General features: G+C 42.4%; 1 protein-coding gene across 1 annotated transcript in view; it reads right to left on the bottom strand.

Annotated features, from left to right (window-relative positions):
• Nucleotides 1–17,672, bottom strand: part of NMT2 (N-myristoyltransferase 2) — a 31,703-nt gene extending 14,031 nt beyond the window's left edge. Inside the window, exons 1-6 of the mRNA XM_065629156.1 lie at nucleotides 17,563–17,672; nucleotides 9,433–9,568; nucleotides 3,812–3,956; nucleotides 430–548; nucleotides 240–331; nucleotides 17–133 (exon numbers count right to left, since the gene is read on the bottom strand). Coding sequence (XP_065485228.1) covers nucleotides 17–133; nucleotides 240–331; nucleotides 430–548; nucleotides 3,812–3,956; nucleotides 9,433–9,568; nucleotides 17,563–17,672 — 719 coding nt within the window. The remainder of the gene's footprint in view (nucleotides 1–16; nucleotides 134–239; nucleotides 332–429; nucleotides 549–3,811; nucleotides 3,957–9,432; nucleotides 9,569–17,562) is intronic.
• Nucleotides 17,673–18,106: the final 434 nt, after the last annotated feature.

Below are 18,106 nucleotides of genomic sequence, written 5' to 3'. Positions count from 1 at the left end.
TAATTATGTATTTTACCTGTCATAAATACGAATATTTGCAGGGATGGCACTTATGAATCCTACCAATTTTTTGTTTGAAGACACTCTAACCCCACAGTGCCATTGGGGTAACCAGCCTGGAGGACGTAGCGCCCTAGAATTGATGACAGAAATAATTACAAATTACTGCCTAAGAAGATGTAACAAAACCAGCTTTCTTTGCACTCCAGCCAGAGCAGAATGTGGAACTTGCTACTCACCACAGAAGGAAATCAGGTGAATAATCAAACCTAAACATATTATCATCATCTTCTACGTAATTCTCATTTAACAGTGTGTATAACTCCTTCAGCTGAAAACACACACAAAATAATCCAAAGATTTATCCACACACATCAATCAGAATAAACTTCAGCAATTTTAGGTACATATAAAAATTGTTTTACTTACAACTTCAGCATTGCTAAGATCCAATGTGTCCCACATAAAACCCTGTGGCAAAGAATATGGCTCTAGGCGGACATTGTCCTTATCTGGTTCAATTGCACCATGTGAAGTTATAACTTCGTCTTTTGAGGGAGGAGAAAGAAAGAAAAAGAACAACAATAAAAAAGAACGGTTACATTGCCAGCTTTCCTGGTAGTTCTTGAAACTGCATTTAACTCACGTCATCTATTTTCTCATCATTATGTCATAGGAACATGAAGCTTTTAAAAATGGTGAAAAAAATCAGTATTACTAGTTTATATTACTTCTCAGATGGCATTCGGACTAATGACCACCTCAGAGTATCGATGGATATGCACAAAAATACCTCACTTGTTATCAAATATTTTGTAACACAGGACAGCAGTTTATCAGCGCATGCATAGCATTTAGCCAGCCACGAGACCATGGCCTCATCCTGAGAAACATGTTGTACTGACAGCTAACAAGCTATGGCTTGGATCCTACTACCGACTTGAACAGACCTGAACTCACCAGGATTACTCAGAAGCAGTGGCATCACAAAGTCAGGGCATTTAAGGGATGCCGGTAAAATGTGAAATTTGGTTCTAAAAATCCTACATGAAAGCATGCTTTCATCTCTTTCCTGACTTGACAGCTCTGGTCACTCAGTATATAGCTATAAACAGAAGCTGCTCCTCTTCTGTGGAGCAGCACTTGCCAAATGTCCATTTGTAGTATAAACTTTTCCCAAATGACACACAATCCTGACAAATAGTATGGCCTGCTGTCCAGTTTGGAAGGTCATCATTACCAGCATCTTTACACAAATTCCAGAAACTATCAACAGCCTAAATGTTACTGCAGCTACATGGCTGACTTGGCCTAACTAAAGGATCTATTGCTAACAATCGTAACTAGAAGGCAGAAGGATTCTGAAGTTAATTTAATGCAAAGATCCCTACAGCTAATTCTTGAATCAACAGACTATTTTTTTCCACCTAAAAATATCCAGCATACCAAACAGTGAAGACTTCCAAATATGTTCACTCAGCAGATAAAGGAAAAGCTTAGTAAAAAAAAAAAATAATCAACGGGATCAAGAAGCGATTGATAAACAATGTAGAACAAAACCTCTTGCTGGCCAAATTCAACAACATATATTTCTACTGAACAACACAAATCATTTTTAGAGCCAATGTATTGCTTATTTTAGGCTGGCAAGTGACAGACTCTCCTCTCTATAGGTAAGATATATTGATTAACCTGAACTGAACTCCTGGAATGGCTGCACAGACACCTGAACTAGCTCTGAAACAGCTTTGTTATGACCAGAGTGTTTTTCGATTTACACATCAACTTATTTTGGCTAGGCTGTGCTGGTTTGACTGAAATTGAGTTAATTTTCTTTATGCAGTTAGAAACTTTCCTTTTTTGTAGCTAGCACAGTCTTTGTTTTGCATTTAGCATAAGAATAACGAGATAACATTGTTTTTCTCTAGGATAGAGTTAATGTTTTCCTTTCAGCGGGTAGCTGTGTTTTTTAATTGGTATGAAGAGAATGTAAGAACTCACTGATATCTCAGCTGTTGTCAAGGAAACTAAGGTCTTTTCTCAACTTTCCAGCTGCAGGTGCAAGGCAAAGCAGCCAGGAGGGAGAGCAAGTGGGACAGCACCTAGATTGATTGACATCCAGGTTGATCAATGAAATATTCCCTACCATTAGCACCATGCTCAGTGTAAAATTGGAGCTGGCTTTTCTGGCTGAGTTCTGGCTGTGTTCTTTTCCGTTTCGGTTCAGTTCTGTTTGGGAGTTCCGTTCATTCAGTCTTTTGCTGTTTTGCTTGCCCAAAGTTGGCCTTTGGGCCTTTCTGCCTTTTGCTTCTTTGCTCTCTCGCTGGGATCAGCTGCATGGGACCAGAGCGCTCTCCTCTCCGGGACCGGCTGTTGGGCACAACTGGAGTTTCGTGCAGGATTGCACTAAGTATCATTTATTTTCTATTATTAGTAGTATATTATTATTATTTTGTTGTCTTATTAAACTGTTTTTTATCTCAACTCATGAGTTTCTCCCTTCCCTTTCGATTCTCTTCCCTACTTGGGGGTGAGGGGCAGTGAGCAAGCAGCCATCGTGGTTTTGATTGCTAGCTGCGGTTAAAACTGTGAGATAGGCTCTTCCTCCACCAAGGCAGGATTATTGCGACAATTACTATCATTACTTTACAAAGGTATCTGGACGGAGTTCGTACAGAGAAGAGCCAGGACAGGTCAGTTCAATCCAGTAGAAAATATTGCATCCAAGGACTCTGCTCTGGACTTCTGTATGCAAGGAAGTCAGAGAGAAATTAGATCACTGTGGATTAAGCTACAGAAATGGATTAATGTGAAATGCTGCCCTGTGGAGAGAGGAGCAGAGTGCTCCTGTGCTTTAGACTTTACCTTATTTCTGCCTATTCTACACCAGTCTCCAGTGCCATGGTGAGAAACCTGCAGAACAGAACTGTGAGAGCAATTGTGCTGAGATTGCTTTACTTGTGGTGTTCCCAAGTTTTGTTGGCACTTGAAGCGCTACAACTGCTTAGCTTGAAGGTAACGAAGGGAGACTAAGAAGATGCAGAAAGCAACTCAGAAAAAGCAAGAGAGTCAGCAACTATCTTCTCCAGGAAAAACAAAGATTTACCAACCACGTTATCAGGGATCAGATCAGTATAAAAAGTAATCTGCCAAATTCCTTGCAAATTCAAAGGCAAGGAGAGGTTGCCTCACCGTCTTATTTGGTACCAAGAACAGAAAATGGACTCTGAGACAGCATGTCCTCAAGGTAGTGTTCATTGTGGGGGAAGCAGGTGAACACACAGCAGTAAAAGTGTTTATGCATGAGAGAAGCGCCATTATCCACTTACAGCTGCATGAAAACAGTGGAACCTACAGCAGGAGAGCCATTATCTCTGTGATAGCAAATCCATCCATTGAAAAAAAACAAAGAGTGGGGGGGGCAATAAATACATAAAATCGAAGTTTACTCTTTGCCGCTACTTTCAGTTCTTATTTTTCCTGACGCAGAAAAGAGTTCCATGTTCTATTGTTCAAGAGCTAAGACCTAAAATATATAAAGGAATGCTATTTCAACAGCATTTCCCATTTTTATACAGAATATCAGAATGAGATTTATTAACACCGTATTTTGTTGCATATCATTTGGAGGGGTTGCAAGCACCTTCCTACAGAACAGCAAGAATTCCATATAAACTACACAAAAGATTAAGGATCTCTACCACACACAGTCCAACTTCATACCCATTTTAGAGAACAAGCCACACAGCTGGCACACATTCATTTAGTGGTCAGTAAGACAGACCTTATGCCCAGGTCCAGTTAAACTTACTAAGTTTAGGTACAGGTTGCGTATCCCAGAACTGGTATTTACGTTTGGTAGCCTCATCAATATTCTTTGCTGGGCCTTGGCATGCAGAGAGCAGCTCCATTGCTCTCTGGATATCTTGAAGCTTCTGCATTGGAATGGCTGGATTCTGCACACAGAGATAAATGGAAGAGGAAGCTTATTGAGTATGTTTACCTTGAACTAGTTGTACAAACATGTCTATTTATTGTACTGCTATATATTTTTTCACGTACTCTTCTTACCATAGTAAGTTTAGGTATCACCTTCAGAGGCAGGAGGGTGGAAATATAGGTGGGCAACAGACAGGCAGCTTCACAAAATACTTAATAGTTTTGAGTAGCATTTGCATTTAACCATGAAACTCCAGTGTTCTTAACACAAATACTGCAGCACTAAGGCAGGGTACCAGTATTGTAATAAAAAGCTTCTTATATTCCCTGCCCTCTCTCGTAAAAACCAATAAAACAGCAAAAAGCAAATCAGCATGGCTATCTAACAATCCAAAGATACTATTGGTACACACAGAAATGTTTGAAGTTGTACTTTACACATACAATATAAAATAATATTTAAATTCACTATGGTTGAGTATTTCAGGCATACTGTATTGCTAAAAATATCCACTTTTTAACTTTAGTTATATTGTATCTGCTTTCTACTAGCTTGCAATTATTATAGTAGGAACCTTACTGCATTGTATCATATGTAGGAGTTAACCATCTTGCTACTAATTCCAACAGTGCCAACACTCGCAACTGAAGATAATTTTAACTGATAAAAGCAGACTGACAAAATAATCCAACTTTCCACTAAAAAGTTGAAAAATCTCTACAGAAAAGTTATTTGAAAAGCATAAAACCTAAGGCTAAGCATTTCTAAACTGAGCTCTTAAACCCTCACTTTTGTTCACTCTGAGTAAGTGCAACTGGAACGAGAATTTTACCTACACAGGAAAGTACAGAGGAATAATGGTAACAGACTTCTAAATCTAAAGAGATTTTCTTCTCTCTTTTTAAAATCTACTTATTTGTTTTGTTTTGTAATTTCCCCAGCAGTAAGTCCTGTTCTGAGGCATCCTAGCAGCAAGCTCGTGCTCGGGTTTTCCCAGACTGCAGGGCAATAAATTTTGGTTTTGAAGGAATAGTCTCAAATGGACTGGAAAATTTTAGGCAACTCTGTACAGAGGTTTCAAATTGATTTTTTTTACTGAATACCAATGGATCACTATTTTCCTATTTCACCTTCTTTCTAGGATGCATGTGTTGAAAAAAAACCACTGATTTACATGTAATAATGATGCAAAGGTTCATTTGGATGGGCATCTGCCTCTAGTATCCTCAGCCACAAAAGGAGTAAGACTCCCTGCCGGTAGTTCAAGCAGGCCATCATTTTCTATTTATAATAAAAACTTGTACTGCCTTTCTTTCATTAGTGTAACTATTGCAAAACTTTACCTGTGAGCATGCTTTAAACACCTGTCATCTGAGTAGCTGTGAATTAACATATTTACACACTTTAGAACAACACTATTGCAGCATAAAAAAACCTACCTTCTTTCTAGGTCCAGATTACAGTGACATAAGTTACTTTTCTCAAATAAAAATCAACTTTTCTATTACACAGTGGCCCGATACAAACACTTCTAATGCCACTAGATAAATTCTGAAATCAGTAGATTACAAAATCATACATAAAAACTGACATACTGTAATTTATTTTGTATGTTTAAATCTCTAATGTTTTTTTCTACATTAAGAAGAAAACAGGAAAAAAAATATATATAAAAATTACATTCTGAAAAATGTCTTACTAGCATATGTAAAGTACAAAGTTCATGTCCCGGTACTAAACACAACATGGCCAGGGACATCAGGAGGAATCTCCTCTCCATTCAACATGTTCAGAGATCTACCTAGCTAAGTTTACTTTCAACTCTCTTTGTTTTCCTTTAATGGAAAGCAAGAAAAACCTATGCAGAACTTCACATGAATAGAAAGAAGAATGATTTTGTTTAATTTCAGTTGGGGGAAATATCTCCTCACAGCACAAGATGGGCACCGCTGTACAACAAGGCAAAGGTAGGCAATGCTTTTTTTGCCCTCGGTTTTGGTGACAAGATCTGAACTCAGACCTTTGGTGTCACTGAGCCTTGTAGCAGAGTCTGTGGGACTCCCATGACCCGCAGCAGGAGACAGAGTCAGGGACCACTGAGCAAACTCATCACGCACAGGTCCGTGAGACCAGACCAGCTGCATCTGAGGGTGCTGAGGGAGCTGGCTGATGTCACTGCAACTAGCATCGATCAAATTTAAAAGGTTACAGCAATTGGTGGAGGTTTCTTATGACTAGAAAAAGGGAAATGTCACACCCATCTTCAAGAAGGCAAGGGGGAGGATTTTGAGAACGCTGGGGCCAATATTGTTTAATTATCTGGATGTGACAAAGAGTGCTTTCTCTGCAAGTTCATAGATGATACCTAGTTGGGAAGAAAGGTTGATATGCTAGAACACAGAGCTGCTATTCAAAGCTACTTTGACAGGCTGGAAACAGATACTTCATGAAGTTTGACAAAGGTAAATGCAAAGTGCCTGCATCTGGGACAGAAAAAGCCCACGCAATGGCAGAGGCCAGCGTGGAGTGGCCAGGAAGCCAGAAAGCTTTGTAAGCTGTAAGCTTTGCAGAAAAGAACCTGGAGGTCCTGGTTGGCAGACCTGAACATGAGCCAGCAGTTTGCTGGCTGGCAAAGGACAGCTGCAGACTGGGTTGTACCAGTAAGACTGGCCAGCAAGTCTTGGCCTTTGTCTGGCACCCCTGAGATCACATCTCACAGTTTTGGTTTCGCCCTTACAAAGAAAACATTGACACAGTGGAGCAAGTTCAATGTAAGGCAATGAAGGTGACTGGGGAATTGAAGCACATACAAGGAGAAGATCTTGGTTTCTTCAGCCTTAAGAAGAGAAGGTTAAAGGAGCAGGAGAAATCTTATTGCTGCCTAATGGGAGGACATAAAGGAAGCTGAGCTAAGCACAATGATAGGACAAGAAACAATGGCCATGAGTTGCAAACCAGCAAAGTACATTCAAATATAAGGAACTACTATTTTTCTAACCAAAGGTGCAGTCAAACACTGGAAGAAGTCACCCACAGAGGTTGTGGACTCTCCATCCTTGGAGACCAAAGAACCTGACCTAGGCCTGAGCACCCTGATCTAGTTGAATCTGTTCTAAGCGGGAGGTTGGTCAAAAAACCTCCAAAGGTCCCTTCCAATTGAAGTCATTCTGTGACTATGTTGTGCAGGCCACTGGTGACTACAATAATGACTGATAATATTGCAGATCAGGCAAGCTTCATTTGTGTCAGTGTGGTCAGTCTACACCAGTGGGACTTGTAATGGGGAGAGATCAAAGTCTTCTCAGATGGGCAGTGAAGTGTCCTAAAGGTAACTGTAAGCGTATAATGCTAACAAGAATTTACTGCTGTGGTTACAGTCATGCCACTGTTCAAAAAGTCCAATATCACAAATAAGAGAGGGAGAAGACAAGGAGACTCACTGTTCTGTTTTTCTCCTCCCCAGACCGGTACAGCTGTTTACAAACTCACTCAACCACAAAATCTTTTTTCAAAATCATTTTCAATGAGTTCAGAAGCCCCACTGAGTATCATCTGATGATCCTGCATATATTCTCTTACAGGTAAGGTATACAATGTAACTTTCCTCTGAAATATTTTGTAATCCTCTTGTCAAACAAGAGCAAGCAAATGCTAAAAGCCTTTTGCTATAATACATTTCACATAGCACATGGAATACAAAATCTAAATATCACTTGGGTAGCAGAGAAAATAAATAATACTTCTCCACACTGATCCACATCAGCAGTCTAAGATGCTTTCGAAAAATTTAGAACAGGAAAGTTGTCCAAGACAGACATATGCATCTACTTATCCATGTGTACATTTGGAACACAGCAGAGAAGGTGAAAAAAACCCAGCCAATGCTGATGCATTTGCAACTAGAGAAAAGTAGAAGCCATATAAGAACAGTAAAATGGTTTAGCTGCCTAGAGTTTGAGAGAAAGACTTAAATAAAGGCTTTTCTTTTATAGCAATAAAAGCGAAAATTTTGTATCATTGCTAACAAACTGGCTAAACCGCTTGTGACAATAAAATAATCACAAAGAGTGTCACTCTGAGTACACAACTTCAAACAAGGATAGGCTTCCACATCTGCAAAACACATCACACCAGAGAAATGGTGTGCAAGACTGCAAGGTGCTCAGAACTAAAATCTTGCACATGAAAACAAAAAAAGTGAAGCATCTTTCTTTTAATGCAATTAGAGGCAACATATGGAACAATAGGTTTGGTCAGCAGGGAACCAAGGAACTTCCAGGATACTGCAGCAATAAACTATGTCTTTATGTTAACATTAAAACTGACCTCACTCCAATTGTAAAAGAATTTGAGGTTAGTTGGTTATTGCTTGCAAACCGTCTTCTTGTATTAGTAATTCATGCCACGTGCTTTATAGAAACACAGTATCAAAACATATGGCGAGATCAGAAAGTACATAAGATCTCTCTACATATTTTCAAGTGTCCAGTGTGCCAAATGTGCTCATTCGAAGCAATGGGGGTGATGCAGAGAAGATCTAGAGGTACAAGACGAAACCTATCAGTACGTTAACAAACCAGAACACAACTTTTTCCCTAAAATAAATTGGTAACCCCAATGTACTTCACAAATCTTACAGGATTAATAGTACTACTAGAACAACGGTGTAACTTTCTCCACATCACTCTGATAAAGCAAATATAACTATTTCAACATTCTCAATGGTCCATAAACTTTCTTATCATCATGTTATAAACTTCAGTTCTCAGGCTCAGATTTCTCTTGAGATAAAAGCTGTATGTTAGAAAGCCAACATGCCATCTCATTCATTGTTCATTTAGAACATGGTAGTCAAAAGCACATAGACAATGCTATTTTATCACAATACCCACAAAGATTGTACATCCTGTCACGTAACTTTGCACTCTTATATACAGCAGAGGCCTTTCAGGTGGCAATAAGTTTCTTCAGTCTGCATCTCTGAGTTAGAGGTTACCGCTTTTTATGTAAAATGACACGCTGCTTGTTTGCCCAAAAGCAACTCTGGCTAGCATAGCAAGAAAAACCTTCCCTCCTACTGCCGATGCTCGCCAGGAGACAGCACTGTGCTGTGCGAGTTACTGAAACTGCACTAAGCCAAGTTCAATGGTGGCTAAACTACAGGCAATTCATCAAAACACAACGCCTATTTAAAAGCATTACCACTGCAGATTAAGATTCCCTGCAAAGAAGCTGTCACTAGCCTGAGTTCTAACCACTGGAAAAGAAAGACAAAACACCTCCTCCTCTGCTTTTCTCACAGCACACCACCGTGGTGGTGACAACGCTCCAGATAACTTCATACAGTCTGCAAACACCAGGTCTCACCTTGCTTCTGTCTCTGTTCAGGGCAGTAACCATTTGCTTAATTCTGACACGTTAACGTAGAACTACCAACACACAAAATTAAATCAGAAATCAACCACAAATTAAAAAAATAACCAGGCTCTCACTTTTGAAGGCTGCTGAATTTTAATCTCCTGGGAGTCAGACGCAGAATCCGATTTGGTGCCTCCAGAATTTGGTTTCTCCTTTTTTCTCTTCTGCTTCTTTTTCTTCTTCTTCGCTCCCAAATCCCCTCCAGGACTTCTGCCAGAGATTCAGAGAATGTGCAATAAGAAAAATCAATACCACTGAGCTTAAAATTAAAAATAAAAAAAATTTAAAAAATTTAAAAAATAGCATTTTAATATGAAAATCTAACAGCAGTTTGATTGTGAATAAAAGGCTGGGAAAGGAAGAGGGGAACTGAGAGAACTGACGAAAAACTTCTTGCTTTCCAATTCGTTTTATACTCAGATCCCTGCACAACCAGGCATTTCGACACACCGTTGTCAAATTGTGACACTATATAACAGCCAGTGCTCTTCTCCGGGCTATTACCTGGCACACACATCAAACGACCAAATTCAACAGTTGGGAGGAACTCAGGAAAGTGCAAGAACTGGGGAAAGTAACCTCCTTGGAAATTCAGTAACTACTAGTGGCCCAATATTTTTTCCCCTTCATCCTCAACCACCAGGGACATCTGAATTTGAGAAGAATCCAAACAAAAACATTCTGTATTCAGGGAGTTTTGTTTCTAACCTAAGTAGTGATGGAAGTCTTGCTGAAATCTCAGTGAGAAACAACACAAAACTAATCAAATATTTGTTTTTTAAAATGATAAGTAGAATGGGGTCAACTTTACTAAAAATAAAGCAAAACCAACAAAGCATACATTGCACTTGCAGATTCTGACATATTTTGACTATTGATAATACCACTCCTTTCTTCTTTGAGGAGATTCTAATTTGACAGATAATCAAGATATAGAATCAAGATTAGATTAGAATTTGCAAGTGTGGGAGGTGTTGGCAGCTCTCAGACAGAAGGCAAATAAGGAGGCAATGAGTCAGTTAACACTGAATCCTCCCGAAGAGGTTAATCTCCCAGCAAAACTGCACTCTACATAATGGAGCTCAAGACAGACATTGGGGTTTGGGAGGCTTGGGTGTTTTTCTCTTGAAAAAAGTCAGTGCAACAACCAACTGTTTATTTTAATTCTGGAGGGGGAAAAAAAAAATCGGATGTGATATTGGCAAACCCAAAGAAGAACTGAGAAGAACGTAACTGAAGTCATTAAGATTTGCAAGGGCCATGTTACTCACTGTAACACGCTCACTTTCAGGATTACGATGTCCAGCCCTAGCATCTATACCACTCACACCAGAGCTGAAGTTGGCAAGAAAACACTCAAATGTCCAACCAGGAGGCCAAAAGCCTGCCATTTATCAAACAGACAACTCAACAAACACGTTTGTGAGATCATTACTGTTCTCTAGAACAGCCTGCAGTGAGAGATCAACCCTGAGAAGTCCTTAACATGCACAGTAACACTGGGTTAAGTTATGCTCCCAGAAAGAGAGTTATAAATGCAGGACCCTCTGGGATGGAACCAAGGAGTTACTCAAATGACAATAGTTTCTGTTGCAGAATGAAGATACTGCCTGATCACCTAGATGATTCTGTTACAAATTTCTACACCCTCAATTTAAAATAATCAAATTTAAATCTGTTTGAAGGCCTGTATACCAAGTTGACATTTTTCACAGAAGCTAAACACAGAACAGACTCAGGGGCCTGGCAACAGGTTATAAATATGTGAGAGTAAAAAAAAAAACAAACAACCAAAAAACCAAAACAAAAAACAAACAAACAAAAAAAGTGTGCAAGACCTAGGACTTTTCACCACCTCTGGCAAAACTGAGATAAAAACACCAGAGGAAGTGATTTCACCTTTGCTAAGACAATTTAATGAGGTACTCTTCTACTTCTTGAACTGTCTGTGAACTTTTGCCTTTTCCTCCAACATCTCACATACAGCAAACATATGATGCGACTGTGTCCTTGAGCTGACTCCCAAGGGCTCTTGTGTTGAACATGGGTCTGCGAGGAGTTTCAGCAAACGCGGTCCTGGAGCCGCCACGCTCCGCCGGCCGCGAGCCCCACGCTGCCCCCGAGCCGCAGCGGTGCAGCTCTGCTCTTCTTGCCTTTCACAGGAGCTGGCCCCAGTCTCACCACCCACCGGGGAATTCTGCTCACTGGGATTACCTGAGGGTCAATGTTTTATTTAGTTTGGTGAAATAATGAATCACTGTACTCACCAAAAAAAAAAAAAAAGTTTGGCCGCGATGGAGAAAAAGCAACTTTGCCAAGCTTTGCTAATGTTAACCCAGGTAAACTGTACTTCTACCAGGATAATCTTGGTCTGTTCTTTGACCAGCTCAAGGTCTTTTTCATAGAGAAATGCTTATTTTTTTTTAGCTCAGAAAGAGGAAGGAGAGGACTAAATTGCTGTAAAAGACAGATGGTGTTTAAAACTACTTATTTTTTTAAATCTTCTGAAATCCCAGTCCTCAGCTTATGACCTTCAGGTTTAGAGTTTTTGCATTGCCTCTTGCAAAATAAATATTGGTATCTTTGTCTGACAGGTTATCCAGGGACCATTCAAAGCAGTTATTTATGCAGTCTCCTGAGTGGGTCAAGTCTTTTTTCACTGTTACAGTCCACCGAATGTAAAGGAGATTTAAAGAGAGATCCACTTCTCCTTCAAGTCTTTACGCATGCCTGCAACCCAGAGGTTTGGCAGCAAGCAGCACGTGGAAACTTCTACTGAGTAAACAGGTTTGTCCAACACAAGTCACAACCAGAGATACCAAGCAAATTAGGGCAAAAGCAAAACCAAAACATCTCAGGATTTTTTTGTCCTTCTCATGCTCCACCCTGGAAAACGCCGAAAGGCTCTAAAAAGTGGAAGAGAATAGCTGGGAAGGGAGGAACTTTGTTGCTCAACTTGCGGTAATGACACTGGACGTGACAGCATAAAGGATACGCAAAGGCAATGAGATTAAAAGCAAAGACTCCTATGAAAAGCTTTCCTCTTAATTAAACATTCTTGTGGGCTGACTTAAGATGAGTTCTCCTTTATCTGGTCAGGTACACCTATATGATGACACCACAAAACGTATCTCACTCTTAGAAGTTTGGTGGGGGTAGAAAGGGAGATGGGAATTCCCACTTCTGTGAAAGCTGATCTTTAAGTGTGAAATCTCTTCTGCTGAACTATCGTGCTACCATTGAAGAGACACAACTCAGAGCGCAGGTCCCACGTGGGAAGCAGGACAACGATATACAGCTCAGGTTGATGCTACATCTGGCTGTCAGGTCAGAAAACGTAACCTTTTCACACACCAGATCAACACATCTGCCGCAGTCCAGCCACCACATAGACCACAGCCAGCTATACTGACAAAAATATTCAACTTTAGGCTCTGGAAAGATTTTGACTGTGTCGGTCTAGTAGAGACACGCTTATAGAAGGAGCACTTTCCTGTCAGTACTTTACTGACAGACGGGCGAGCCTACACACGGAGACTGAGGTGTACCTGAGCACGGACGTGGTCTAAGGTATTTTTAACTGCATCCACAGTGATGGTTTTGTCAGTCTGATGAATAAGAAAGAAGTGAGACCAGCACAAAAGTGATGTGCAAATCAAAATTCCACTGAGGCAAAAGAAGAGTCAAAAGATCTCATTCTGCCCCAAAAAGACTTAACCTTGCCACAGAAACAGGCTGTTGATATGACTGAGACAGTCACTTGGGCTCACGGTTTCATGATTTTGTCTGCAAGATACAAATGCCAGCCCTTGATCCCACCCACATGCCTTTCCACTTATGTACACACATCTGGTGTTTTGCATAAATGTGAAAAAAAGACTTCTGCTTCTCCCTGCACGTGCTGGGGCTTTTTGTTCATTTGGTTTGGTGGTGTTTTTTGGGTTTGTTTGTTTGTTGGTTGGTTGTGGGGTTTTTGTTTGTGGTTTTGTTTGTTTGTTGTTTTGTTTTAGTTTTTTTTTAAAACCAACCAAAAAAAACCCCCAACCAACCAAAAAAAACCCAAACCAACAACCCCACTGAAGGGAGGACTGTGGCAAAGGCAGATAAACTTACTTTGTGAAGCCCTGAGCAAAACCATGAAAAGCTGAGATGAATGAATCAGAAGCCTGACAGTTACTCTACTCAGGTGGTCAAACTGTTTTAGCTGCCTTGGTTTTGATTTTAAATTATCTTTCTTTTTGTCAGTGTTATTTTAATTGCCTTTTTGGACACTAAATTCTGCTTTAGCAGAAACAGCTTTTTGTAATATCAAAATCTGTTTTAAATTACATCGAATAGTAAGTTTAAGTTAGCAATTTCTCAAATTTAAAACCAAACATCTACTTCAGATGTTTATTTTTAGGCTGCAAAGGCCTGGGCCTATGTGGGGTTTTTGCCTTCACAGTATTTTTTCCCCTCTCTGTGAATAAGAGAGGTTGCAAAACCACATTTCTGAAGACGTTATATAGATCTTTCTGATCACAAAAATCAGATCTCATTTATATGGGCAAGACTCAAAAAAATTTCAGAGTAAAGAAAATGGAGGCTTAGATGCAAAGGGCTTTCCCATCGCTGTATTAGACTACCACCACTTCCAGAGAATACGAAGGTCCTGACCAGAAGGGCTTATATCCTCCAAATTCCACTTACTAACAAACTACCGCTACTAACAACCTCTCTGGACAAACATTTCATTTCCATACATTTCAGTACTTGGAAATGGAAGTTTTTTAAGCATGAAAACCTAGCGGCAATGCCTTAAAACCTAACACATCAGCTACTCCTCAAAGCTCTGCGTGTTTCCTCTGCCTCCCCCTCCAAGTCTGTAAGGCTGTACCAAGATGTAAATCTCACCTGCTAAAACAGAGCACTGCCTCCAGCACTTTAAAAAGATTTTTTTTTTAAATCTAAAAGTAGGCTGATTATGAAGTTGCCATTTGACAATAATCAAAGGGGTATACTACTAAAACATACGAAGTAAATAATTTCTGAGGGTTGGTGGAGTTATTTAAAGGTCATGATTTTTCCTTGTCTGTTTACTATAATACATGTCCTGTGCCCAAAGCCTTTCTGCCATTGAACATAAAGAGCTATTTAGAAAGAACTGAGAGACCTTACAAAGCTGGGCTCAGCACGGTAGATCCAGGTGCAATAAATAATTTTTTTCTACATACACACTAACAAAGCTATTCTGTAAACACCACCTTATTATGAAACAGAACAAGTATAGCATAATGCATCTAGCAGGAGCAAGCTGCAGACACAGAATGGGAGAACAGCAATGAGTCACACAACATACATAATCCTGCATCTAAAAAACAGGAGCAGAAGCAGAGGACAAAGACATTTGCACAGCTGAGAGCTATAAAACGGTATTTTGTGCTGCAGTCATTCAGTGCTCAGGCACATAAAAATAGGAATTTTTTTTTAAAAAAAAATCAAAATTATACATATATATGTGTGTGTGTATATATATATATATACACAAATCACGTTTTTTTGTGGTCGGCTTATAAGGACATATTTTCAAATGTCAAGAAACAGCCTGAAAGTAACTTCATTTACAAAGCAATCCTACAAGAGACTGTCACACAACACATACTCTATCCCCTTCTAAAAAAGTGAGGTTACAATAGCATAAAATACTGATGGGCAGCAATGAAGACCATTCAGAATTCAGCAAGTCAGTTGACACAGTCATAGTCTCAAGTAGTAAGACTGCTCATAAATTGCTTAGGTATATAAAACCTAATCTAAAAGCTCAAAGCAAACTTTAAAGCTACCTCAAAAATTAACACACCATTGTAGGGAGAAAACAGAGAATAGTTAGGCTTCTATTACCACGGGTTAATGTCCCAGATGAAGAGTAGATCTTTGTATTTGCTGTAATGTAAGATTTTTTCTTTTTATTTGTTGGAATTTGTTCAAATACTTCAGCCTGCAGACAAACAGTAGCAAACAAGAGTCTTGAAGACTATAGGAAAATAAAGTAATTCAGAAGTCAATATTTGACTTCATGCATCAGAAACCTGATAGAAAACTGATACTAATACCTAGAGGCTTTTTCTACTGGAATGCTCTACCATTAATTTAATTAAACTTCATATTACTTGGAAGCATTCACTTTCTTATTCAAAGATTAATAAAGCAGCTTCTTTGAAATACTCATTAAAATACATCTGTGATATTCAATGAAAACCAGTTTTGGGGAGAATGGTGTACAGCCTGCAGCCACAGTACTCGTCCCTCAGAGCTCAGCAAGACCCAAGTTGGAGTAGAGCAGCAAGCAGTGATTCAGAACACAGCAAAGTGCAATTCTTTGTTCCCTGGCTGCTTCTCACACGCTGCTTCTGCACCCGCTGCCACTGCAGCCCGAGAGTGTGGCCACCAGCCTGGCTACGCTGCAGAGGGCAGCGACCGCTCAGTCCCGCTCACAAACATGAGAGGAAACTGGAGCAGGAGTAGATACAAATGAATTCTAGACAGGCATCACCCAGCTATCAAACAATATTGCCCGGCACATCAGGTTGGCTCCTACGAAGTGCAATAAACATTCTCTGCTCTCAGCAGTGTTACTTTTAAGTATTTGGGAATCATCAGCTGTGGCATATTTATGCAAATAAACATAACAAAAGCCCCAAGATAATAAACTCTGTTTTGCCCATTTTTAATCTCTCAGATTTATATTACTGTAATTATTTTTGACACAACTGTTTTAGCATGCATGCCATGAATTCACTGACAGAGCAGCAAGCATAAAAGTTTTCCCCTCTCCTGCCTTTTAGACAAGTCAGTCAACCTAAGTCTCTTAGATTTCTCTTACCACATTTATGATGCAGAGCTGCTTGTTGCCAAGCAAATCCAAGGGGCAGGAAATGACAAACAGCATACATCCTCAAACATCAATCACCTACAGAAACGCTCTCAACCAGATGAATGAGAAATTCATGAGGAAGATATTTGTCTAAGAGTGTACAGATTACCCTATTTCTATTTTAGGTTACTCCAGCCATTCCTAGTTGTGACAACAAAGCATTTTCTCTGCAATCATGTTTTCTAACCCCTCCCAAAAAACCCTAAAGAAGTAAATTTAAATGAAGTCGATTTTTAGAACACATTCGTCCCACTTCCCTGCCCCAAAAAGCCCCCAGCTACAGAGCAAGCCAGACCCTTGGCACCTCGTGCCAGCCAAACGCCGCGCGGGTGCGAGGGCTTCACTGCCTCTCCTGTCAGCTCGCCAAGCAACTGGAGACAGCGCCCGATCTGCAGCGTGGGAAGATTGAAGACGCAAGGCTGGTGGAGAACGACCTACAACCACAACAGCGTCTGCTCCGGCAAAACACACTCCTCGGTAAAACACGCGCTCTGCTCTCCGCAGCGTGGGGATTTAGAGGTAACGTTTCCTTTTTGGACAATGGGTGACATTGAGGATGAGTGTCTGCAGGACAGACGGTCACAGATGATGCCCGGACAGGTGCCCGGGTCGGGTGGGGGGCGTGTGAGGGGTGTGAGGGGTGACCGGAGGGACCCGCTCTGCTGGAACCAGCCAAAGCAAGCAGGGGAGCACGGGGACACTTCCCCAGCGCGCCGTGACCCACTACGGTGTCTTCCTAACAGGAAAAAAAACCCAAACAAACAAACAGCCAAGAAAAGCCCCCAAATCCTGAAAAAGCACGGACAACAAAACAGGATTTACCCTCGCTTTTAATGCCCGCTTTTAAGGCCCGTGTCCGGCAGGGCAGCGCCAGCCCTGCCGCCCCCCTCACCTCACACCGTGGGCCGGGCCCCCGCCTCTCCCTTCGGCAGCGGCCGCCCCCGGAGGGGCGAGGGGAGCCGAGCCGGGCGGCCCCGCGGGGCGGCGGGTCCTCCCCGCCCGCGCACGCTGCCACCCGCGGCGGAAGGCGGCCCGGAGGAGGGCGCGGGCAGCCGCCGAAGGGGCCCCTCGGCCGCGGCCGGCACACGCGCAGGCGCCGCGGAGGAGCAGCGGGCTGGGCCGGGCCGGGCAGGCCGGCAGCGGCTGACAGCAGCGCGGCTCGCAGCCCTCGCACTCCGCTGCCCGCCCCGGGCGGCGATGGGAGCGCGGCCCGGCCCGCCCCGCACAGCGGCCGCAGACACGGGGGCTGCCTCCCCGAGCTGTGCCCGCCCGGCCCGCAGCGCGGCCCTACCCCTTGGTGTGCTCGGCCTCCTCCTCATTGTCGCCGTCTATGCCGCAGGTGTCCTGGTCATCCAGCTCCAGGCTCTGCTGGCTGGCCGCGGACTCGCTGTCCTCCGCCATCACGGGGGAAGGAGGGAGGGAAGGGGGCGGGGGCGCCTATGAAAGGAACCGGGGCGCACGGCAGATGCGGTCTGGAGGAGCTCCCTCTAGCTGCTGTCCTCCCCCGTGCCGGCGGAGGCCGCCCAGCCGCTCCCCGCGGGGGGCCGGGGTGGGGCTGTACCCTGCCCTCTCCTGCCTTCTCTCCCTCACTCCCGGGGGGTGTCGCTCCCGCGCACGGCCGCCGTCTGACCCCCCCCGTCCTTCCCCCCAACATCTACCCGGGCTCCTTGCCTTCCTCGGCCCTCAGGTCCCCTCACCGGGTCGGCGCTGCCCCCTTCGCCAGGGAGGCCCGAGGCGCAGGCCCGGCGGTGGCCTCGCCGCGGCTCGCAGGACGGCGAGGGCCCGCTCGGTGGGCCGGCAGCTACCGGGCCTCGGCAGCGCGTTTTGCCACGTCC

The sequence above is a fragment of the Caloenas nicobarica genome, chromosome 2 (genome assembly GCF_036013445.1).
Source record: "Caloenas nicobarica isolate bCalNic1 chromosome 2, bCalNic1.hap1, whole genome shotgun sequence".
NCBI classification, from domain to species: domain Eukaryota; kingdom Metazoa; phylum Chordata; class Aves; order Columbiformes; family Columbidae; genus Caloenas; species Caloenas nicobarica.
This window is presented reverse-complemented; position numbering and strand designations above follow the sequence as displayed.